This window comes from Mauremys reevesii, linkage group 17 (assembly GCF_016161935.1).
Source record: "Mauremys reevesii isolate NIE-2019 linkage group 17, ASM1616193v1, whole genome shotgun sequence".
In the NCBI taxonomy this organism is placed as follows: domain Eukaryota; kingdom Metazoa; phylum Chordata; order Testudines; family Geoemydidae; genus Mauremys; species Mauremys reevesii.
The window spans coordinates 513,170-538,872 of NC_052639.1; the positions used below are offsets into that span (position 1 = coordinate 513,170).

Here is a 25,703-nt window from a genome sequence, read left to right on the forward strand (position 1 = left end):
ATCCTCCTGCTCCGCAAGCCCAGGCCTCCGCCACTAGAGCTAAAGGAGAATCTCCGTTTGCCGTTCGCAGTATACGGCCCGTGACACACAGTTGAACAGTCCCAGCTTTGATGCTCATACGTCCCAGCCAGTATTTGTTTTCCCAAACTCTCAGCGCCTCGTCAGCCAAAGGATTATGGGGGGACATTGCCGGAGAAAAGCGACGCAAGTAGAACACCTTGGGACACATTTCCACAGAGCAGGCGTTAGAGAGGAACACGTCCTTTGCAGTCGTTCCCAGCGCAGGTGTGTGGAGAAATTCCCACTGCCCGGAGAAGGCAGAAGGGGAAATTTGCTGTTTGTGGAAAAGCATCAAACAATTCCTATCCTAAGCTTACACCTTTCCCTACCACGTGACGGTTTCTGCTGATATCAAACTGTAATTCACCTGTAATTCACCCCTCCCTACTCTCATTGGAGCCTAGGAATGGCTGGACTGCATTAGACCAGGATTGTCTGACGATAGAAGCCAGAACCAGATGCTTCCAAAAAAGGTGCAGAAAACCTGGTGCTGAGCAACAATGGATTAACCCGAGACAATATCAGGACAAATCAAAGAGATGGAGTGTAACTGGCTCGCTATGTGCTCTGATTAATAATTAACAACAATGTAATGCTCCCCTAGCAGCTCTCAAGGATTGTGAAGCACAGGAAGAATCCTTCCTCTCACCCCCCTTTAAAGAGGTCACAGAATATCAGGGTTGGAAGGGACCTTAGGAGGTATCTAGTCCAACCCCCTGCTCAAAGCAGGACCAAACCCCAGATAGATTTTTGCCTGCCAAGGCCCTCTCAAGGATTGAGCTCACACCCCTGGTTTAGCAGGCCAATGCTCAAACCACAGAGCTATCCCTCCCCCTTGTCCCTAGCTGAGTATCCTCTCCAGCTTGCACTCGGGATGCAAAGCAGAGTGGTCACACAGCTAGCTGGAGGCACAGGCAAGTCTAGCATTGAGGAACTCCCGTCTCCCAGACCTGCGCTCAGGTGAGCTGCCTTCTTCCAAGTGAAACTGGCACTTTGCCCTGATCAGGGCTTTACTAAGGACAGTCCCAGTAAAACCCTACATGACCAACGTCCAAACCCTGGCGGAGCAGTGTCCATGTCTACACTTCCCGGTAGCCCCCCACGGTCCTGGACATTAGAGTCCCGCTTTTCTCATCAGCTGTGTTCTCTCCACCAGCCCCACCTTCCGTTCGGACCCGATTTTCGCGGCGGCTCTCTGGTGAGATGAGAGAGTCCGGGAATGAGGCTTCCTGCTGCCGGAAGGAGTCTGGTTTTAGAGAGCAAAAGGAATCGGTTTCTCACTCCACCTTTGATAGCCCGGCTGCTCAGATGGGAACTGATGGGAAAATAAAGCAAGCGCAGGCCCAGCGTGCCGGATACAGCCACGCAGAATGGCCCTGCTGTGCTGCTGAGCATACCAGGGCAGGCCGCCGTGCTGAATGCAGCAGGTATATTAAGGTAGAGTAATGTACCGGCTGTCTTGCTGACTGGGTCAGGGATGCCCCCACATTCCATTTCATTGGGTGGACACAGCGCTGAAAGAGTTACTGGTTTCCCCTCTCCCTGTGACAGCCAGCCACCCCTCGGTCCCTGGCTCTATCCATCAGTCTTTCTTTGCGTGTGTCTATCAATCTAGGCAGCTACGCAGCAGAAGGCAGACAAATGGCCCCTGATCAGGAGACTATTGGGAATGAAATAGATCAAGAACCCACAAAGCCAGGCACACTGCGGCTCAGGGAAGATGAATAAGAGAAAACCAAATGCCATTTATCACCGCCTAACACTCCCAAGGACAAATGACACCTGCACTAGCAAGGTAATGAAACCCTTCAGGAAGGAAAACAAATGAATTATGTCCCTGACTCCTGCTTGCCCTGCATCCCAGCCAAGGCTGTGTTGGCATTTCCATTACATGCCTTGTTTTCACCCTGGGCTGCGTAACTTCATCGCATCGCTTTGCTGGAGCGTGTGTGTGAGGGTGAACCTGGTTCACAAGGAGTCTCCGTGCCAAAGGAGGCCGGGTCTACACTGCAGAATTACTGCGGTGTAACTACGTCGCTCGCGGGTGTGAAAACGTAGATCTACTGACCTAGGACCTGGTGTAGACAGTGTTACGTCGGTGGGAAAGCTGTCGACACAGCTAGTACCTCTGGCGGAGGCGGATTAACTACGCCAAAAGGAGAGCTGTCTCCTGTCGGCATAGAGCGTCTTCACTACAGCAGCATCAAGGCAGCATTTCAAGTGTAGACGTGCCCTTGGACTGGACACTTTCGGGGGAAGGGATCGCCTTTTGTTCTGACTTTGTACAGTGCCTAGCGTCACAGGGTCTTGGTCCATGACTGGGGCTGCTAGGTCCTACCACAATACAAAGAACAGAATAATAATAACAACAGAGAACTTCCTATGGTGATGCCAACAACTGACCACCCTCTGCCTTCAGCCAGGCTGGCAACCCCCTGCAACTGGAGCTGGGTGAAAAAAACAGCTTTGGGGGGTTCAGTGGCAATTTTAAAAAGTTGGGGGAAATTTCACTTTGGGTTAGACTGAAAAAGCTTGTCAGCGAATTGACAATTTGAAAAAAAAATGTTTTAGGTCAAACAAATTGTTTGGTTTCAGTTTCGACCGTTTTAAAACATTTTTGAATATAAATACAAATAAGATTAAAGCAACTTGAAATGAAAAGTTGTTTCAAACTGAAAAAGAGAAATGTTTTGTTTTGAAAACATCAACAACAGATTTTGGGGGGAATTTTTTAGAAGGTTTTTTTTTTTTTCCTAGATGAAAAATTAGGTGAAATCAACATGTATTCGATAAACCTTTTGATGGCCCCGAACCCTCATTTTTTGCCAAAAAAAGCTGTGTGTGAAAAATTTGGCCCCACTCAACCTGGGACTACCAAGAGCCCTCATTTACACCTCACTTTACTCAGACATCGTCTCGTTTCTCCAGCCTCTTTTGTCTGTTTCACCTTGTCATAATCCTGAGCTAGGAGCTCTCTGAGGCAAGGACTGTCTGTTTTCATTAGGAACATAGGACGTGCCAGACTGGGCCAGAACACTGGTTCATCTAACCAGTATCTTGTCTCTGACTGTGATGCTGGTAGACCAGCTCTTCCCAAGGCTGTAGCTGTCAGCTGAGTACTGACAAACTCACTGCTGGAAGCCAGACCAACCAGTATGTTACTATTGTTCAAGACAGGTGTTGGACTTGGAACTATGTGTTTCGTATTTAGATGCTATAGCAGGGGTAGGCAACCTATGGCACGCGTGCCAAAGGCGGCACGCGAGCTGATTTTCAGTGGCACTCATTGCCCAGGTCCTGGCCACCGGTCCAGGGGGCTCCGCATTTTAATTTAATTTTCAATGACGCTTCTTAAACATTTTAAAACCTTATTTACTTTCCATACAACAATAGTTTAGTTACATATTATAGACTTATAGAAATGAGACCTTCTAAAAATGTTAAAATGTATTACCGGCACGTGAAACCTTAAATCAGAGTGAATAAATGAAGACTCGGCACAGCACTTCTGAAACGTTGCCGACCCCTGCTCTGTAGAATGCTTGTCAGTTGCTGCCTGCGTTAATCGGACTTGTAATGTCTGTATCCCATGCTAAGGTAATAGGTAAGTTTTGCTCTGTAACTGTACAAATGCCTGCTCTGCGCCTGTGAACTCAGGCAGGCGCAGTGGTTCCCCCGACCATTAGGGAGGATTATCAGAACTAGATGAATCATTGTGGCACATCACGTTAGCCAGACTTTGCTAATTGGTCCTACACAGGCTATGTGCTGAGGGGCTCGTCCCATCCGTTTGGATTCTGGAAGAGCGAAATGAAAATAGCTGACATGAAAATGTTTAATCTCTTTGCTGTTTGGACTGCCCCGGCTTGAGGTCAAGAAACAAAAGCAAAGATCCCCCAGGTCAACCTGGGTTAGCCCGAGAGGACATTCAGTGCTGCCAGATTGCTACAACTCTGTCACTTTTTGGAACCAAAGTCGGTAACTCACTGGTAAGATACGTTGCTTGCTTTAATCGGTAAAGAACTCTCTCGTTTCTTTTTCCAAGTTAATAAAGCCTTCGTTAGTTTGTTACAGGATTGGCTTGGCTGTGAGATCTAAGGTACAAATTGACCCGAGGTAAGTGACTGGTCTCCTGGGAACCTGAATATTTCGTGATCTTTGGTATAAGTGATGATCTATCGCTAAGTCCGGCTGGCCTGGGTGCAAGCTAGGCCAGAATGCTCAAGGGAATTGTCTGGGGCTTCATGGTAAGACTGGTTTTGTGCATCAGGAGTTCAGAACTGGTACTGGGTTGGTGAAATCTAATCACAGAACGCACTGCCAGTTTCGGGGGGTCTGCCCTGCTTTTGGACAGTCTGATATGAGCTACTCCAGACAGCACGGCATCCTCACCAGCTGTTTCTAAAGAAGACCCAAGAAACTCTGAAGCTGACTGCTCTGGGATAACCTCCCTCCAGGAAAACGTCTTCCAGACCCCCAGCAGCTGGGGTGGTTGGCCGATACCCTCTCGCACTAGAGTTTATTTTTGAATACTGGCTATTATACTGGCTTGTACAGCGCCTGACACAGTATGGTCCCGATCCCTGAACAAGGCCTCTAGCTGCTAACCTGAGAGTCCTAGCAATGGATAATAATAATACAGACGTCTGCGCCTCATAACTGTGAAAGGCCTGATTCTGCTCAGTTACTGCAGGGCAGCACAGGGGTCGTGCCGACGCAGGACACCTGGGGTGTGGGGCAGGAGAATCAGAGCCTTAACTCGGGGCTGGAAGAAATAGAGCAGCTGAGGCCTGGGGCTTGGAGGGAGCAGGATGCTGACATGGTGCTCAGAGGGAGCAGGGGCTCATGGGAGCTGGGGCTCAGAGGGAGCAGAGGCTCATGGGAGCTGGGTGTGGGGCTCAGAGGGAGCAGGGGCTCATGGGAGCTGGGTGTGGGTGTGGGGCTCAGAGGGAGCAGGGGCTCATGGGAGCTGGGTCTGGGGCTCAGAGGGAGCAGGGGCTCATGGGAACTGGGTGTTGGGCTCAGAGGGAGCAGGGGCTCATGGGAGCTGGGTCCTGGTGTGGGATTCTGAAGGAGAAGGGGCTCATGGGAGGTGGGTCTGTGTGTGGGGCTCAGAGGGAAAGGGGCTCATGGGAGCTGGGTCCTGGTGTGGGGCTCAGAAGGAGCAGGGGCCCTCCAGGGGCGTATAGGGGCAGAACCCTACATGGGAGGGGAGAACCTCAGGGGAGGGAGCTGTGCCTCAGGGGAAGCTGAGGTGGGCAGTGGATCCTCCTGATTTCTCAGGATATTGATGGCTGTTGACACCACTCCATGCCTTGGCCAGAGAGATTGCTGCAGAGTAGCCGCGGCACAGCAAGTGGCAGGAGGGGCTGGCCACCCTGAGGATATGCCTGGGGTCTCAGACAGGTACCCACTTGGGGTGCGTAGTCCCTCCCGCCGCTTGCACTGCGGTGGCTACGCTATTTTTAGTGCACTCTCCTGATCAGGGCTAGCGTGGGTACGTCTCCTGGAGCTGCAAGTGTGGACGTCCCTTCTGTGTTTCTCCCAGCTCCCATCCTGCTCCGGACCTGCACAGCCTGAACTCGGGCTCCCAAAGGACGGGGCGAGCTGCTGCCACCGTGCCACCGGCCCTTTCCCGAGAGCTGTGCTGCGATCCCAGGGCGCAGCCGTATGGCTCGCTCTCTGCGGCCAGCTCTCTCCCGAGCCTGGCACCGATGCAGGGTTCCCTCGCCCCCCTCCCTTCCCTGCTGTGCGGGGCGTGCAGAGTGTTTGCTTTGCCGGCTGGAGGCTCGCTACTCTCCAGCAGCCGCCAGCCAGAGAGGGAGGGAGTCACCCTGCCCCAGTGCCAATATTTAATTTCAGAAAGTAGTGTGCGAGGCGTGCTAACTGGAGCTGCATGGCAGGGATCATCCATCAGCGCGGCTCCTCTGAGTCCATCAGTCACCAAGACCGGGCGCCGATTACAGGAGCTGGGTCAGGCCAGGAGATTTCTCTGAGGCCACTGTTTCTTTCATGCAAATTGGAAAATAAACCTTTCCAGCATTTTCATGCAAGAGACCAGCGAGGCTCTTGCTTTCCTTTGCATCCTTCCCCAGCCCCGCTGGCTACGTGACACAGGGATGCGATTGTCCTCAGGGGGAAATATTGGTGCGTTTTAATTGCTGGTGGGGAAAATAAAAAGAAAAGACCTTCGTTTTGGATGGGAACCCAGCGTGGCGAGAGGTGCCGGAGTGGCCTGCAGGGCACTGGATAGGCACGGCATGGAGACTGTGACAAGGCACCCCTGCCCCCTACTTTCCCCACTGAGAAGGGGGATCATTCTCCATTAGACAAATAACCAGGGAGGAGTATAAAAGTATTGCTCAAGCATGCAGGAGTGAAATTAGGAAGGCCAAATCACACTTGGAGTTGCAGCTAGCCGGAGATGTTAGGAGTAACAAGAAGGGTTTCTTCAGGTATGTTAGCAACAAGAAGAAAGTCAAGGAAAGTGTGGGCCCCTTGCTGAATGAGGGAGGGAACCTAGTGACAGAGGATGTGGAGAAAGCTAGTGTACTCAATGCTTTTTTTGCCTCTGTCTTCACAGACAAGGTCAGCTCCCAGACAGCTGCACTCTGCAGCACGGTATGGGGAGGAGGTGACCAGCTCTCTGTGGAGAAAGAAGTAGTTCGGGACTGTTTAGAAAAGCTGGACGAGCACAAGTCCATGGGGCCGGATGCGCTGCATCCGAGGGTGCTAAAGGAGTTGGCCGATGAGATTGCAGAGATTGAAAAATCATGGTGATCGGGGGAGGTCCCGGATGACTGGAAAAAGGCTAATGTAGTGCCCATCTTTAAAAAAGGGAAGAAGGAAGATCCAGGGAACTACAGGCCAGTCAGTCTCACCTCAGTCCCTGGAAAAATCATGGAACAGGTCCTCAAGGAATCAATTCTGAACCACTTAAATGGGGGGAAAGTGATCAGGAACAGTCAGCATGGATTCACCAAGGGCAAGTCATGCCTGACTAACCTAATTGCCTTCTATGATGAGATAACCGGCTCTGTGGATGAGGGGAAAGCAGTGGATGTGCTATTTCTGGACTTTAGCAAAGCTTTTGATACAGTCTCCCGCAGTATTCTTGCCTGCAAGTTAAAGAAGTATGGGCTGGATGAATGGACGGTAAGGTGGATAGAAAACTGGCTAGATGGTCGGGCTCAACGGGTAGTGATCAATGGTTCTATGTCTAGTTGGCAGACGGTATCAAGTGGAGTGCCCCAAGGATCGGTGCTGGGGCCGGTTTTGTTCAATATCTTCATTAATGATCTGGAGGATGGTGTGGACTGCACCCTTAGCAAGTTTGCAGATGACACTAAACTGGGAGGATATGATGAGGTTCAACAAGAGTCCTGCACTTAGGACGGAAGAATCCCATGCACTGCTACAGACTAGGGACCGAATGGCTGGGCAGCAGTTCTGCAGAAAAGGACCTAGGGGTTATGGTGGACGAAAAGCTGAATATGAGTCAACAGTTGCCAAGAAGGCTAATGGCATTTTGGGTTGTATAAGTAGGGGCATTTCCAGCAGATCGAGGGATGTGATCATTCCCCTCTATTCAGCACTGGTGAGGCCTCATTTGGAGTACTGTGTCCAGTTTTGGGCCCCACACTACAAGAAGGATGTGGATAAATTGGAGAGAGTCCAGCGGAGGGCTGCAAAAATGATTAGGGGGCTGGAGCACATGACTTATGAGGAGAGGCTGAGGGAAATGGGATTGTTTAGTCTGCAGAAGAGAAGAATGAGGGGGGATTTGATAGCTGCTTTCAACTACCTGAAAGGAGGTTCCAAAGAGGATGGATCTAGACTGTTCTCAGTGGTAGAAGATGACAGAACAAGGAGTAATGGTCTCAAGTTGCAGAGGGGGAGGTTTAGGTTGGACATTAGGAAAAACTTTTTCACTAGGAGGGTGGTGAAGCACTGCAATGGGTTACCTAGGGAGGTGGTGGAATCTCCTTCCTTAGAGGTTTTTAAGGCCCGGCTTGACAAAGCCCTGGCTGGGATGATTTAGTTGGGTTTGGTCCTGCTTTGAGCAGGGGGTGGGACTAGATGACCTCCTGAGGTCTCATCCAACCCTGAGATTCTATGATTCTATGACCTATTTCACCTCTGGCTTCAAGGTGTAGATTTCCAACAAGGCCAGTTGTGATGGTGGGGCCGGATTGAGACCTGCCAAGCTCGTTTCACTCGGGAGACCAAAGGCCCATCAAAGGGCAGTGACTCTCCTGCGCTCGAAAGGGATGCAAACTTGCCACCTTGTTGCAAGGGAACAGCTCAGGAGCCATGGCGCTAACTATGAATCAGCTCACAAATTACAGGCAGTGTTTTAATTCCTACACAAATCTAATGCAGGAGAAACTCTACCAGTAAAGCCCATGCCTGGACTACCTGGGAGTATTTAATTAACAGAAACGAATACCAATTATTAACGGCAGCACTCAGAAGTGGCCGTTGCTTAGCTTATGTCTGTTTTGTTGTGCAGGTATAATGCTAATAAGCAGCCTGTGCTCTCCTGGGGTGGGTGAATGACTGTGTGTCTGTGACCGCCCTCTACTGGCTGGCTGTGAGCGTCATGGGCTCTCACAGAGAAACCAAGACCAGCATCTAAAGGCTGCTCTGCAATGAAAGGCAACATGGACATAGAGATGTCATGCAGGAGTGTGGAAAATCCACACCCCGAGAGACATCTTTAACTGCCCCCCTCCCCCGAAAAAAGCCTAGGAAAAGGCAAAACAGCTCATTTCCTCTTTTTCCAAATGATGTTTCAGTCTGAAATGACTTTGCTTAGAAACGTCCTTTCATTTGGAAGGCCAAAGCACAACTGCAGTTGCAGCTAGCAGGGGAGGTGAAGGGTAACAAGAAGGGTTTCTACGGGTATGTTAGCAACAAGAAGAAGGTCGGTCAGGGAAAGTGGGGGCCCCTTACTGAATGGGGGAGTCAACCTAGTGACAGACGATGAGGAAAAGGTTGAAGTACTCAATGCTTTTTTTGCCTTGGTCTTCACGGACAAGGGCAGCTCCCAGACTGCTGCACTGGGCGGCACAGTATGGGGAGGAGGTGAGCAGCCCTCAGTGGTGAAAGAACAGGTGAAGGACTCTTTAGAAAAGCTGGACATGCACAAGTCCATGGGGCCGGATGCGCTGCATCTGAGGGTGCTGAGGGAGTTGGCTGATGTGATTTCAAGGGTAATGGCCAATGGCTCTGCAAACTCGTGGCGATCGGGGGAGGTCCCAGATTATTGGAAAAAGGCAAATATAGTGCTCATCTTTGAAAAGGGGAAGAAGGAGAGTCTGGGGAACTACAGACCCATCGGTCACACCTCAGTCCCTGGAAAAATCATGGAGCAGGTCCTCAAGGAATCAATTTTGAAGCACTTGGAGGAGAGGAAGGTGATTAGGAACAGTCAATGTGGATATGGGGAATGCGGTGGACATGATATATCTTGACTTTAGCAAAGCTTTTGATACGGACTCCCACAGTATTCTTGCCAGCAAGTTAAGGAAGTATGGATTGGATGAATGGACTATAAGGTGGATAGAAAGCTGGCTACAGGATGGGATAGATTGCACCCTCAGCAAGTTCGCAGATAACGCTAAGCTGGGGGGTGAGGTAGATACACAGGAGAATAGAGATAGGGTCCAAAGTGACCTAGACAAATTGGAGGATTGGGCCAAAAGAAATCTGATGAGATTCAACAAGGACAAGTGCAGAGTTCTGCTCTTAGGATGGAAGAATCCCATGAACTGCTACAGACTAGGGACCGACTGGCTAAGCAGAAGTTCTGCAGAAAAGGGCCTGGAGATTACAGTGGACGAGAAGCTGGATATGAGTCAGCAGTGTGCCCTTGTTGTCAAGAAGGCTAACAGCATATTGGGCTGCATTAGTAGGAGCATTGCCAGCAGATCGAGGGACGTGATTATTCCTCTCTATTTGGCACTGGTGAGGCCACATCTGGAGTATTTACATGATTTACAAGGAGAGGCTGAGGGAAAAGGGTTTATTTAGTCTGCAGAACAGAAGAGAAGAGTGAGGGGGGATTTGATAGCAGCCTTCAACTACCAGAAGGGGGGTTCCAAAGAGAATGGAGTTTGGCTGTTCTTGGTGGTGGCAAATGACAGAACAAGGAGCAATGGTCTCAAGTTGCAGTGGGGGAGGTTTAGATTGGATATTAGGAAACACTATTTCACTAGGAGGGTGGTGAAGCACTGGAATGGGTTCCCTAGAGAGGTGGTGGAATCTCCTTCCTTAGAGGTTTTTAAGGCCCAGCTTGACAAAGCCCTGGCTGGATAATTTAGCTGGTGTTGGTCCTGCTTTGAGCAGGGGGTTGGACTAGATGACCTCATGAGGTCTCTTCCAACCCTCATCTTCTATGATTCTATGACTGTATTTAAAAAAAAAATCAAACAAGTTTAGAATGGTCAGAATCAAAATGAAATGTTTCATTTGACCTGTGTTTTATCTTTTTGATTTGCCAAGGCTTGTGAACATTTCATTTTCAGACCGATGACCAAATAATGATTTTTTTTTTGATGGCTAGTGAATGGAAAAATTGTGATTTGCCCAGATCTGCTTTCAAAACCAATTGCAGGCTATAGAGAGGAGAATCATTTGGCTATTCAGCAGGCCCAGTTAGCTGGCGCTCTCACCTAACCAAAGGTTAGCTGTGTCCCCTGGAGGGGATTTCTCAGTGACTGAAGCGGGCGAGAGAGACAGGAGACCCTTCCCTGGTGTAAATCAGTTTCACTCCATTGACTTCACCCAAGCTATGCTGACTTATGCTGGCTGAGCATCTGGCCCAAACTCAGTGTTGACAGCTCACCCAGTGCTATCACAACTCTCATGACATTTAGTGGGTTTTTTTGTAAAGCCCCAGCTCTTGGAGTCATGGGATTAGGTGATAATCTCGGCTTTCATTTTTTGTAGAAGTACATTTCCAACTTGCGATAGAGCGAGCCCCCACCTGAGGCACCCTCCGGCATCAGGCCATGGCACAAGAAGTGTGCCTGCCTCAGTTTCCCCTTTTGTGTGCCCAAGAAAGGAATATAATCTCTCTGTGTCCAACACAAAGCCTGTCTCGGGGCATAATTTATTCACATACAGTGCAGCAACCCCCCCCATCCCCAATCTTGTAATAAAAACCATTCTCCAATTCCCCCAATCAAGAAAGATACTGCAGGGTTTTTTTCCATTCTCCTCTCCAGAGACATCACCTCCAAGTCACCCACCCGAGGGTCAATAGCGGCACTTTGTTCCCAGTTCCTTTTGGCCCTGATTGAGGGCCCCATTGTCCAGTACCTTCCCCCAGGCAGCTCCCCCTCCTGCAGTGTCCGGCTCCTCCATGCCTGTACCCCTCTCAGTGGGATCCACCGTCCCACAAGAACCCTCTGGCTTCTGGGCTTGGCTTCCATTGACCCAGCTGGTGCCTCCCCTTGCCGAGGGCCCACGGCCTGAGCCTTCTCATCCCTGGGGGTCCTGAGCTTTGCTCCGTTCCCACCAACAGCTTTCTTCCAAGCTCCCTGCTCAGTCACTGCTCTCCCTTCAAACTCAGCTCCCGCCAGCTCTGCCTTGCTGCTTCTGTCTCTGAGTCCTCTCAGGGGCTGACTCTCCGGGTTTCTGCGGGTACGTCAACACTGCACCCCAAGCCCGGGTCAGTGGGGCTCGGTGTTTGCAAGCTCACGCTTGAATGTCCATGCTGCACGGTAAATCTGGGTTTGCAATGGCCGGATCCGGGTCTCACAGCCGTGCACATGCGTCCGCGCTGCGCTACGCAGACCTTCTGACTCGGGTCTGTGGCTTCGCCTGCGTCCACACTGCAAAATGACAGGGCTTGGACCCGAATCACAGCGGGACTTGGGCTCTGACCCACGCCCCAAGCAGGATCCGAGGAGCCGGGTCCTTGGTGCCAGTCAGACTGACAGGTGTGTGGATGGAAGTGGGGGCTTGGGCTCGAACCAAGCCACAGCCCAGGTTTAGTGTGCAATGTGGACACACCCTGTGTCTCCTGCTCAGAGACAGCTCTCGCCCGCTGCTCACCGCCTCCTTCTGCCTAGAGTTTTCTACTGACGACGAGGCTGATGATCAATAGTGCAGGGCGAACACCCGAAATAGGAGTGACGTAATGTGGCTCTAATTGGCCAGCAGAGATGCCCCCCCCGCCATTGCAGGGAGCGGACACAAAGCTCTGGCACCCCTCTAGCGCAGGGGGCAGGAGGGAGCGAGATGGAACATGTCTGCACTCCCCCAGTTCTCAGCTGGCGTGCAGTCCCCTGTCTACAAGGACCAGAGCAGCATAAAGGAGCTTAAAAGCCCTGCCACCCCCTGGGGCTGGCTGAGGTACAGTGAGGGCCTCTCCGGCCCATGGAGCACCCCAGGCCTAGGAGGGCATAAATGTGGATTGAAGTCTCTGAGCCCAAGAACGGCAGGCTGGGAGGTCTATGCTGCACCACTTAGAGACCCCGCCCAGAATCTGTCTCGGGGTGTCCTTGTAACTACTGGGGCGAGGGCTGAGCCAGAGCTGGGAGTCAGGTTCTCACACCCAGGACACAAACTCCCTGAAGTTTGCAGTATGGGTGATTTGACCCCAGCAGAACCCCAGAGCCCTTCAGCCCGACTAGCCTTTACCCCAGTGGAGAACCAGGTTGCTAATGTCCATTCAGCAACTCCAGGAACAAAGCTAGACGGGACAGGGAGGTTGGTGGCGGGGAGGGCGGGTAGCGTGCTTACCGGTGGTGTTACTGCTCGGAGGTAAATTCTCACAGTATTGATCCTGGATGGAAGCCGAGATGGGGCTAATCCAGAGGATAAATACCTGCAGACAGAAGAGGAGGAAGCAAGCGCTGTTAGGGCGGTGGGTGGCCGTCACAGTGGGCGATTCTGATCTCACCTACGTAACTCAGGTTTGCTTTGGTCACATTGTCCCAACCTCCTGATGGGGCCTCAGGGACCTTCCCTCGTATCAGCCCTCTCTGGGTGAGGACTGTGCACAAAGCCACCTGATCCTGGCCCAATGAGCTGCTCAGAGCCAAATCCATCCCTGGCGTAATGCCCCTGGAGCCAGAGGAATTGCTCCTAGGATGACTCTCAGAGACCCAGGCCCAGAGCTGTCTATGAGTATTAATTAATTATTATTATTATTATTCTGCATGAGAATCTGCAATAAACTCCCTTTGCTCCTCTAAGGGGCTGCTTCTCATCTATACTAATAATTAATTAATAGCTGGCACTTGTATAGCACTTTTCACGGGCAGCTCTCAGAGCCCTTTACAAAGGAGGTCAGTACTATTCTCCCCATTTTGCAGATGGGGAAACTGAGGCACGGAGCCAGGAAACAGATTTGCCTAAGGAGCCTGCAGTGAACATACATTACATTGACACTCACTTTAAGAGCCCTCTCCACACCCAGAACTGTATAAAGTGGCCTTAATGTAAATGAAAATCAGGCTGTAGGTTTTTTAAATTTATCGCATTTATGCCCCTCCCCCCCAAAAACCTTTGTTCACCATTTTCCTAGGCACCAGAATGGAAAATAAGCTTGCTCGGGTGTATCTGCTCCCAACGCAGACTCTAAGGGTCTGTCCCCACTGCAGTCGGAGGTGTGATTGCAGCATATTGCCACACCTCCGCTAGCTTTGCTCTAGTGAGCCCAGGTATCAATAGCAGTGAAGCCGTGGCCGCAAGGCCTTCAGTTCCGGCCAGCTGCCAATGTAACTAGCCAAGAGCCCGGGTGGGTTCGTACAGCCTGTGCTGTAACCCACGCTGCTGCAGCCGTGCTGCAACTGGCACCCAAGCGAGCGAGATCCCAGCTAGCGCTACATGAGCTTCAATCACATCCCCTGACTGAAGTGTAGACGCACCCTGAAAAGTCAGGAAAACCCAACGTAAGGGGCCATTCCGACCCAACGCAACAGCGGCGTGCACGCGTTAGCCCACTGCCGTCATGACTGTCTGTCACCGCAACGCACAGCACCTTCTCCAACGCAATCACTCCCAGCTCAGGCTCAGAGAAGACACCACCACCCCAGGAAACACACTGCAACCTACTCTGACCCACTGCACCCCAGGGATCACACTGCAACCTACTCTGACCCACCACAGCCCCAGGAAACACACTGCAACCTCCTCTGACCCACCACAGCCCCAGGAAACACACTGCAACCTCCTCTGACCCACTGCACCCCAGGGATCACACTGCAACCTACTCTGACCCACCGCAGCCCCAGGAAACACACTGCAACCTACTCTGACCCACTGCACCCCAGGGATCACACTGCAACCTACTCTGACCCACCGCAGCCCCAGGGATCACACTGCAACCTACTCTGACCCACTGCACCCCAGGGATCACACTGCAACCTACTCTCACCCACCGCAGCCCCAGGGATCACACTGCAACCTACTCTGACCCACTGCACCCCAGGGATCACACTGCAACCTACTCTGACCCACTGCACCCCAGGGATCACACTGCAACCTACTCTGATGCACTGCACCCCAGGGATCACACTGCAACCTACTCTGACCCACTGCACCCCAGGGATCACACTTCAACCTCCTCTGACCCACCGCAGCCCCAGGGATCACACTGCAACGTCCTCTGACCCACCACCGCCCCAGGAAACACACTGCAACCTCCTCTGACCCACCACAGCCCCAGGAAACACACTGCAACCTACTCTGACCCACTGCACCCCAGGGATCACACTGCAACCTACTCTGACCCACCGCAGCCCCAGGGATCACACTGCAACCTCCTCTGACCCACCACCGCCCCAGGAAACACGCTGCAACCTACTCTGACCCACGGCAGCCCCAGAGATCACACTGCAACCTACTCTGACCCACTGCACCCCAGGGATCACACTGCAACCTACTCTGACCCATGGCAGCCCCAGGAAACACACTGCAACCTACTCTGACCCACTGCAGCCCAGTGATCACACTGCAACCTACTCTGACCCTATTTAGCAATGGCACAACAATTATCATCTTCCTGTTCAGCCTTAGCAGTTGCAGGTACCACGGTGCGGTGAGAGAGAGAGCCTGCAAAGCTGTCTTCACATTCAAACCCTCTTCCCTTATGGAAGAGAAATAATAAATACTACAGTGCTGCTAATAAAATCACAGACGTTGACTACATTGTTACGCTGGAAGATGTTAATGGCTTCCATCAAGCGGGTCTTTGAGCTACAGACAGTCACAAACCTGGTTAAAGTTGGTGGATGTCCAAAGCAAAGGCCAAGGGCTTGTCTGATTGGGGAAATCACCCAGAATTGCTACTGTAGAAGGAGCTGCTCTGGCACCGCTACCTGTGTGGACGCTCTAATCCGGAGTAAAAGTCACTTTTATTCTGAAATGATTAGTGCGCTTCCAAAATGGAGTCGTTAAACTGGAATAAAATCACCCGCCCGCAGTCAGAGAGTGTGTACCACAGCGGAAGCTAATCCAGGTCTCTTAACACACAGGCTGGCCCCCTCGCCACCAATCCGTCTGTCCTGCCTTATTTATGAGCACCTGGGAAAATTCTGGCCCGTGGTAAAGCAAGATGCCAGGCAAGCACTGTCCTTCGACTGCAGCTGCTGGCGGAGAGAGGCAGCGCCTCTGATTTCTGCGGGTGCAGCGTTACATCCTGACGCACTGTCGTGCGGTTTGTTGAGATGAGCTTTGAGCTCCAGGTCCCCGGAGTAAAACTGCCTCCCTCTGATGAAGATAAATAATTGGGAGGCTTGTCAGAAATGGCCCGGGAAGGTCATTTAGCAAGCCCTCCCCTCGCGGCTCTGCTAATTGCAAAGCAGCCTGGGCTCGGTCCTCAGTCACTTGCGATGAAGGGGGTTGTCTGAGGGCAAGTCGTGTTCCATTGGGAGCGTGGGTTTGCCTAGTGTTACAATGAGGGAGTGGAAGGGTTTAGTGCTTCGAGCAGGGGAGTCAGGTCTCCTGGGTTCTGTTCTTAGGTCTAGGATGGGAGAAGGGACTAGTGATTAAAGCAGGGAACCAGAGTCAGAACTCTGGGGTTCTATTCTTAGATTGGGGAGGGGAGTTTAGGGGATAGAGAAGTAGGATGACCAGATGTCCTGATTGTATAGGGACAGTCCTGATATCTGGCACTTTTTCTTATACAGGCTCCTATTACCCCCCAGTCCCTGTCCCGATTTTTCACACTTGCTATCTGGTCACCCTACAGAGAAGGGACTCCTGGGTTTTATTCCTAGTAAGGTCATTGGCTCACTGTGTGACCTTAGGGAAGTCGCTGGGTCATATTCATCCCAGGTGCAGCTGCACTAACCAGGACAGAATTTGCCTCAGTTTACCCACCTGTATAAACAGGACGATAATTATTTTTCTCCCTCAGAAGGTTGTTAAGAAGGGGAGGTAATTAGTGCCCATAAAGTGCTCTAGTGAAACGCTGTGTATGATAAGCACCAGGGATCTGTCTATTTCCTTCTTGCCCCAAATTCTGGTTCAGGGTTGTGATGCTGCCAGAGGTTCCACCCCGCTCTGGTTTGAGGTTCTCAGGGTCCCTTCAGGATGAAAAGTCCCTGCGGCGTGTGTGAAGGTTGCTCTTCCTGGCTGTTCTACCAGGCCACCAATGGGAAAGGCTCCAGATTTTTATTACAGTCCTGATGCTCCGGCTGACTCTCCTTTCCACCAAGTCTGTCCTGGGTAATTCTAGGCCTGTCAGCCTGACATCAGTCCCAGGCAAGATAATGCAGCACTTGATTGGGGACTCGGTTAATAAAGAATTAAAGGAGGATAATGCAATTAATGCAAATCAGCATGGGTTTATGCGCAAACAGATCCTCTCAAACTAACTTGATGTCTGGTTTTGATGAGATTATAAAATTGATTGATAGAGGCAACAGTATTGGCGTAATACATGCAGACTTCTGTAAGGTGTTTGATTTGGTGCCACTCAATATTTTGATTAAAAAACTAGAAGAATATACAATTAACATGGCACACGTTAAATGGATTAAAAACTGGCCAACTGATATTACTCAGAATGAAACCATCAATGGAGAATCATCATCAAGTGGGTCTGTTTCTAGAGGGTGGGGTTCCACAGAGATTAGTTCCTGGCACTAGGTTATTTTGATAAGTGACCTGGAAGGAACCATCAACTCATCACTGATCAACTTTGCAGATGCCACAAAAATTGGGAGCATGGTAAATATTGAAGAAGACAGGACACAGAATCAGAGCGCTCTGGATTGCTTGGTAACCTGGGCAAAAATAATCAAATGTATGTAGCTAGGAACAAAGAATATAGGCCACACTTTCAGGATGGGGAGGACTCTATTCTGGGAAGAACTGACTGAAAAAGATTTGGGGTTCATGGTGGATAATCAGCCGGATGTGAGCTCCCAGGGTGACTCTGGGGCCGAAAGAGCTAATGTGATCCCGGAAGGCGAAAATGGGGCAATCTTGTATATTTGGCATTGGTGCGACTGATGCTGGAATCCTGTGTCCAGTTCAGGTGCCCCCAGTTCAGGAGGATCTTGATACATTGGAGAGGGTTCAGGGAAGAGCCATATGAATGATTCACAGCATTAGAAAACGTGTTATAGTGACAGACTCAAAGAACTCAATTAACAAAGAGAAGGCCAAGGGAGGGGTGATCACAGCCCACAACAGGTAATATAGGAGGGAACAAGTATTTAATGATGGGCTATTCCATCTAGCAGAGAAAAGTATCACCCCATCCAACGCTGGAGGCTGAAGCGAGTCTAATTCAGACCGGAAATAAGGCGCAATTTGTTAATTAACCATTGGAACAATTAACAAGGGCCGTGGGGGGGGTTCTCCATCACTGACAAGTTTTTAAAGCAAGATGGGCTGTTTCTCTAGCGGCCCTGCTCCAGGAATGATTTCGGGGCAGGTAACGCAGGAGGTCAGACTGGACGATCACAGTGCGCCCTTCTGGCCTTGGAATGTCTGAATCGCCGAACTGCGCCTGCTGCAGTGGGGCTAGGGAATGCGGGTGCTTGGCGCGAGCCTGCTTTCTCACACCACACCTCCAGCACTGGGAGTTATTTCGCCCGCTGGGGAACCACACGGCCGCTCTGTGAGTTGCTGGCAGAGAAGGGCAGCTCTGGGCATCTCAGTCCCTGTCTCCTGCCCCAGCTTTTTTTAAAATTCGTACAGCTTTCGGCACAACTGCAAAAGTCCCTGCTGCCCCAGTGCATGCGACCTCCTCCTCCCAGCACAGCTCAGAACACTCGCTGTCCTGTCCCAATGATCCCACTTCTGACACCATCTTCAGTCCCTTCCACTGGACCCCTGTGTCTCTTTGCATGAGACTTAGCTCCTGCGTGGCACACCAGGCCTGCCATAACCTTCACCCTCTGGGATCCCATTTCAAGCCAAACTTTCCCCACTCAGTCAAATCAAAGCCAGTTCCCGCCAGGGGAAGGCTGTGCCATGATCCGCCCTGAGGGCTTGTTTCCTTTGATTGCAGCGTTCAGCCCTTCACCGCTTTGGCTTTAGAGATGGCGACTAAATGGCAAGAATATTTTTCAGGGGGCAAAGTGTCCTTTCTCTTCTCGTCCTCCAGGGCGGCAGATCAGCTTCATCGCTGGGCAGAGACCGAGACCCGTGCTATCCAAAGTGGCTAGGGATCCTGGGGACTTCAGATTGGGGGCTCCTTTAAGAGGAGTCTGATTTTCAGGGTGCTAGGTGTTCTGCCCTCTCTTAAAGTCTGGCCCCTTCGAGGGGTCTCCTGTTGGGCCCCTGTACACTGAGGACTTTTCACCCCCTAAAAATAATTAAAAACCTCCTATCAAAATGAGACCCTCCCCTGCATGGACTTTTAGGATAAGAACAATCACAGAGGTCAGGCCCATGGAAGGCGCTCAGATACTGCGGTGATGAGCGTGGGACAAGAATCTGGACAGAACAGAACAGAAGCCCCCAGACTCACTAGTAACTTTGGAAAATGTAGGCCCAGCCACGGGCAATGGCAGACTGGGAGTTAGGAGCAGAGGGTTAGAAGGGAGTTTGCTCTGCAGCCCTTATCGGAGCTAACGGTCAGCAGGGCCCCCTCTGGCCCTGGTCCCAGGCCTGTTTTCCGCAAGCTGGGGCTCAGATGTTCCTCCCACAATGCCGGACAGGCGCTTGGGCTCTCACTGCACAGCCTCTGGCATCACAGCAGGGAATTATAGCGGGATGCTGGGAACAGAATTACGCCTGGGACGTTCCTGACTCTTGGGAATGAAGAATGCTTCAGCCTTCTCTTTGTCCGCAGGCAAGCTGGGGAGGCTGGATGAACGGGCTTTTCTCCACACTAGGCTGCGAAGCATCCGCATGTTCCTCAGCAGCCGTTTTTGAGAGGAAGGCCTAGTGGTTAGGGCCCTAGTGTAGCGGATGAGGGGTCAAGTCCCTGCTCTGCTCCAGCTCCCTTGTGTGATGCTGGCCAAGTCACTCGGTCTCCCTGTGCCTACCTTCCCCATCTGCCAAACGGGGGTAACGGCACTGCCTGGCCTCGCCGGCGGTGAGGAGGAAAGACTGGGTTGAGTTTTGAGCTCTGTCTAGGAAAAGTGCTACAGAGGAGCTGGCAATTAGTATCCGAAGACGCCGCAACTGCATTGTGCAGATAACCGTGGTACTTAAACAAAACCACAAACCGAGCTTAACACACTAGATAAGTAGGATATAAATTAGCAAATTCTCACCCTGAGTGATACACAGGCTGGCAGACTCTTAAGGCACAAGTTGCCTTGACTTTCCCAGGTTTTCACACTCAGGCTAAAAATCCCTCTAGCCTGGGACCATCACTCCCCCCAGTGCAGTCCTTGTCCCTCAGGTGTTTGCAGGTGTGTTGTTGTAGGGAGAGTGAGATACCATCATGATGTCGTTGTCTCCCTTTTATCTCTTCTCCCCACTTGCTGGAAAGCTCGTTTGCTGTGACCTGGGTCAGGCAGTTCCCACTGAGCAGTGTTATCCCTGAGAGGTTCCTATTGCGCACAGTTCCTGGGGTAATCCTGCTGCTAGTGTGCATTTCCTCAATAAGCCATTCACATTGTTTGGCCTTTTTACTGCCATACCTGAAAGGCTGCTTGTGGGTGTTTTCAACCTCACGACATGTTTCAGCAACACCTACCTAGCCAAACTGCATAACTTCACACACGACGATAGCACACACAATCCAACGCGCTATTAACGGCTAGCAGATCAAGACTTTTAGAGTGACACCTCACAAGACATACTACGTATAAGGCAGATCCTCATTACAGGACAGTGGTGAATAACGGGGTGCCAGGGGGTCACAGTCACTTCGGCATTTCTGGCACTTTTCCCCGAAGTCTCAAAAGCAGCATGTAGTGGGATCCGTCTCCCACCACGGAGACGTCACCGCTTACGGAAGTTTGTTTGCCAATTCTGCCTGGTAGCTTCTTTCGCCAGCATGGCCCGAAGTGGCAAGTTCAGTCCCCAGCAAAAAGGGAAAGTTCCCCCCCAATAACGGGGTAGCAGACTTTTCTGAAAGGTGGGTCTGGCATTTTGGCCGGAGGCCGGGAGATTTCCCTGTGTGAACTGAGCTGACCTGCCCTAGCAATCGATTTCCTTTTTCTTTCTCTCCCTTTGTCTCCAGGATCCCTTTCCAAGCCAGCGGGTTTGTGGGGAGTGGTGCCTGGGACTCCCATTAAAGCCACGGCTGCTCGACGCTCAGGAAGGACATGCCACTACCTTCCTGCCCCCGAAGTGACGGAATTAATAACCTGAACATTGACTCTGAGAACAGGCTTGATATTAATATTGCCTGTGTAGGCTGAATCCACCTGGATGCTATCTGACGGCTGCTGCCGCTGCCCGGATTTAATCGGAAAAGCTCATTGTCTCCTGTCTAAAAATAAGTGATGGCACCTGGGATGTGGGAGGTGGGAGACGACCCACTCCATTTTTCAAAGGGACAGCCCCAGCCTGTCTCGCTGGCTAGCTGGAGGGTCACGAATGGGAGGAATGTAATATCTAGGCTGGGTCAATCCACCAGCTAGATGTGCCATGGTTTCAAAGCTGGGGGACCTATAAATGAACATCTCATCTATTTCACCTCAAGGGATCCTGCTTAAGACAGAGAGGCAGAGCCCTGGGATAAAACATCCTCCCCACAAGGGATCTGAAGCCCTGGTCCACAAGGAAGTGATCTCAATGTCAAGGGATTTACAGCCCTTTCTTTCTCCTTGAGGCAAGCTGGAATGCAGCCATCTCTGGGGTGGAACGTGCGTGCTGTTTAACAGCACTACAGAACAGAGTAGGACTGGAAGTGAAGAAGGGGGCAAATCCAATTGAAAGTATCAAGGGAGATTTTAGGGAAGTGCATTTTAGTCAAGACACCGGGGCTAACACCTTGTTTCTTATCAAAAGTGCCAGCGGCTCTTCAATGAATGTAACCCGCCAGGACCTCGCTTTTACCTGGGGACTGGCGGATGGCACGTCCAGCAGCACAAGAGGAGTCATGCACCAAACCTTCCTGTGTAAAAGGGACCCGAAGCGGGCACGCCATTTCGGGAATGTGCACCGCACGGCCAGCTGGATAACACGCCAGCCTCTGAGCTTTGTTCTTGACCCCGAGAGCCTCCAGCCAGGACCCTGGGCTTTGCTGGACGAGAGGAGCCTGTGAAAGTGACTTGGGCTTGCAGGGCTTGGGCTACGGAGCTGTTCCACTGCAGTGTAGACATCTGGGCTCCCACTGGAGCCCGGGACCTAGCGGGAGGGTCCCAGAGCTTGGGCTACAGACCAAGCCGCAACGTCTGCACAGCAATTAAACACCCCCTGAACCCGAGCCCAAGGCAGCTGGTGCAGGCCCGCCGCAGGAGTCGAACGGCAGTGTAGACGTACCCACACTGACTTCAAAACTAAACGAAACCCTAAACAACCCCACCTGGGGCGCGCTCTCTGGTCTCACGCCACCACCTCCCCGCAGTGTAAAGCCGCTGGGTGCAGCGGAGTTACGTACTGCTCTTTTACGCCCTCTGATGCGACATCAGGATCAGGCCCTGCTGCCAGCTAGAAATCAGGGCTCCCACTGCAGCTCCTGTTTGGTTTTATAAAGTCCCCTGTGCAACACACTCTCTGGCACCGCCCCCCTCATGGAAATTAAGGCTGGAAGGGAGCATGGATCAGCTGGTTTGATCCCCGGGACATCACAGTCCCACCCTGCACTCATGCACACCAAGCCCAATGTCTTCACTCTGGGCAGACCGTTCCCGGGTGGGACCCTTCCCAGCCCGGTCGAGGCCGGCGTGCATCTCCGGACCCTTCCCAGCCCGGTCGAGGCCGGCGTGCATCTCCGGACCCTTCCCAGCCCGGTCGAGGCCGGCGTGCATCTCCGGACCCTTCCCAGCCCGGTCGAGGCCGGCGTGCATCTCCGCACACTTCCAGCCCGGTCGAGGCCGGCGTGCATCTCCGCACACTTCCAGCCCGGTCGAGGCCGGCGTGCATCTCCGCACACTTCCAGCCCGGTCGAGGCCGGCGTGCATCTCCGGACCCTTCCCAGCCCGGTCGAGGCCGGCGTGCATCTCCAGACGCTTCCAGCCCGGTCGAGGCCGGCGTGCATCTCCGGACCCTTCCCAGCCCGGTCGAGGCCGGCGTGCATCTCCGGACCCTTCCCAGCCCGGCCGAGGCCGGCGTGCATCTCCGGACCCTTCCCAGCCTGGTCGAGGCTGGCGTGCATCTCTGATTTTATGCGTTACTTTTCCAGTTCCTCCCAAGCCTCAGAGAAGAATCTGGCCTTGACCACGTGCTTTGTGGGCCGGTCTCCTCCCTGCTGGAGAGAAAGGTGGTGGCTGAGAGACAAGCTGTCAGCACTTGTTAGCACGAAGCAGCTCGGAGGAGAGCCCTGGCGGTGACTGCTGCTAAGAGGTGTGTGAGCGGTGGACGCGGAGACACAGTGACCACCCCTGAGCTGCCAGTGACCTAACAGCAAAATCCTCATTCATCAGGATTAACACTGAGCTTTGCTCCATCTCCAAAGAGCTCCAGAGCCATTAACTAATTAATTAATGTCCAAGTCCAAGCATTTCCCTGCACCGGACAAGACCTGAGCAGGGCGGCTGGAAGGCCTGCAACAGCTTCGGAGCAGAAAGATGGACGGGCAGCTGCCTAATTAGCAATGGGCGATGGAGCTTGGGTTTCCCCCTCTCAGCGGGGCTGAAATTGGAGCGCGAGCCACTAAGCTTTATTAAGCAAACTATTCCATGCCTTGCAGAACAAAGACATGCCAGGCAGCTGCGTTAGCGTCTGTGTTCTCGGCAGCGCCTCGTGGGGTGTCAGTGACAAGTGCTGGGAGACAGAAGGCAGTTTAATAGAATCATAGAATCTCAGGGTTGGAAGGGACCTCAGGAGGTTCTAGTCCGACCCCCTGTTCAAAGCAGGACCAAACCCAACTAAATCATCCCAGCCAGGGCTTTGTCAAGCTGGGCCTTAAAAACCTCTAAGGATGGAGATTCCACCACCTCCCTAGGGAACCCATTCCAGTGCTTCACCACCCTCCTAGTGAAATAGTGTTTCCTGATATCCAACCTAAACCTCCTCCACTGCAACTTGAGACCATTGCTCCTTGTTCTGTCATCTGCCACCACTGAGAACAGCCGAGCTCCATTCTCTTTGGAACCCCCCTTCAGGTAGTTGAAAGCAGCTATCAAATCCTCACTCTTCTCTTCTGCAGACTAAATAAGCTCAGTTCCCTCAGCCTCTCCTCATAAGTCATGTGCTCCTGCCCCCTAATCATTTTCATTGCTCTCCGCTGGACTGTATCCAATTTGTCCACATCCCTTCTGTAGTGAGGGGACCAAAACTGGACGCAATACTCCGGATGAGGCCTTTTCACAGCTGGAAGTTCCCTGCAAAGAGTTTGGTCCCTTCGCTGTCAGACGTGGCTCTGACCACCCCCATGCCTCCCCCACATCAGCTCACTTTTTGCGTGCACATGCCCAGGCGGCAATGGCTGAGGCGCGTTTAATCGCCATGTAGCTTTCGGGAGCCAGCGCAATTCATTTTCAGGGAGAAGCAGAAGTCACCCATAAAGGATTGTTCGTCTAAACAGGGAAAGAAATGATGCATGATCTGCCTCGGGCATTGGGAGACTGGGGGTCCATTCCCAGCCCTGACACTGGTTTGGTAGGTGACCTGGAGCAAGACACCGCCCATGCCTGTGCCTCAGTTTCCCCATTTGAGCTGTACTCATGAAAAGTGCTGGCAGGTATTATCAAGGGAAGGGCTCCACAGCTTAGGGTGAGAGGCAAATACTTGCAGCAAATGGCTTACAAACAGCCTGTAGCGTCTGGCTTTGCAGTAATGACCATCAACGGGCTCCTGTATTGAGGCTGGCTGGACACGGACAGACCCAGGGGTGCTCGCTAGCTCCCAGCTGGGCTGATGCAGCCTGTGGAATGAATCAAATCAATCAAAACCCGGCCCTAAACCAGAGACCGTTCCTGGCTGGAGAACTGTGGTCCTTTCCTGCAGTGCGATAGAACCTGGTTAATGCCCCTGGCCCCTGGCACTATCCAGGGTTACATACCTCTGCAATTCCTGACGGCAGGGCCAGAATCGGCCGAGGTGGCAGAGTGGATGCATCCCTCATCCCTTGCTAGCAGGGAGGATCCCCCCCATCCCTCCTGCCTGGTGTCCTCACTTATGCCTCTGCAACAGGCGCGTGAAAAGTTAACCAAGCCAGAGAAACCGTAAAGGGAAGCTGAGGCCCATCCGGAGTCCATCTCGACCCAGGCAGCTGCGACGCTGCGGGGGAGGACTCAGACTTTAGCCTGGCAGGCACAGCGCCCTTTAAGGAGCCCGTGGCAAACCTCTCTGACGATACCAGACCCAAACCAAGGGGGAGGATGGACACAGCCGTGCCAGCACCCTCCCACTCACTCTTGGTTCCATCCAGATCCCAGGGACCCGCCGCGCTGCCTTTGAACAGCAGGGATTTCCACTGGCCGGTCGAAGGCAGGCGGACCTGACAGGCGATGCATGCCGGGCTGCCAAGCTGAAGGCCGGGGAACTTTCTTCCCCGGCCCCAGAAGCACAACAGCTGCCCTGGGCTTTGCAAGTCAGCAGGGGCCCTGGCTGAGCGAGCCCCTGAGAAGAAGCAGAGCAAAGGGGCTGCGGCTGTGTTAGGTTTCAGTCGGTCAGTCCTAGGCGTATTCAAGGGAGGAAGTGATCTAGCTAGTGAGAGTTACAGAGGGTGAAGTGAGCAGAGTGGGGCAGTGGCTCCGCTACAGGTCAGGAGCTTGTTGTTTACCCGCTAACTGCCCTAAAAGCCACGTGCATGCTCAGCTTGTCCCGAAAGTTCCCAAGCTCCATCGGAGGCCAGGGTATTCTTGGTAGTACAAATTTGAGGCCATTTGGCCAAGGGGTTCCCAAGATCCAGCGCCCCTAAATGTTTCCAGTCCTTATCGCTTATTTTTGCTCACACCAGGACTCAAGCTTGTTCAGTGACTCCCCCACCCCCGGCTGACCCCAATCTGACATCACCCCATGCGGTTTGATCTCGCCCAGTGCCATTTCAGCAAAGCTGGGCCCACAAACTCCAGCGGCCCTTAGCCACCGTCCCATGGTGGCGCCACGGTGTGAGCAGAGGTAAGGTCGTCCGGCTGTGTTAGCTGTGCCTGTCCGAACTG

At 52.3% G+C, this 25,703-nt stretch overlaps 1 protein-coding gene across 1 annotated transcript in view; it reads right to left on the reverse strand.

Annotated features, from left to right (window-relative positions):
* LOC120385088 (corticotropin-releasing factor receptor 1-like) overlaps positions 1-22,369 on the reverse strand; it is an 81,734-nt gene extending 59,365 nt beyond the window's left edge. Inside the window, exons 1-2 of the mRNA XM_039504210.1 lie at positions 22,265-22,369; positions 12,814-12,900 (exon numbers count right to left, since the gene is read on the reverse strand). Coding sequence (XP_039360144.1) covers positions 12,814-12,900; positions 22,265-22,367 — 190 coding nt within the window. The 5' untranslated portion in view covers positions 22,368-22,369. The remainder of the gene's footprint in view (positions 1-12,813; positions 12,901-22,264) is intronic.
* Between the last annotated feature and the right edge of the window lie 3,334 nt (positions 22,370-25,703).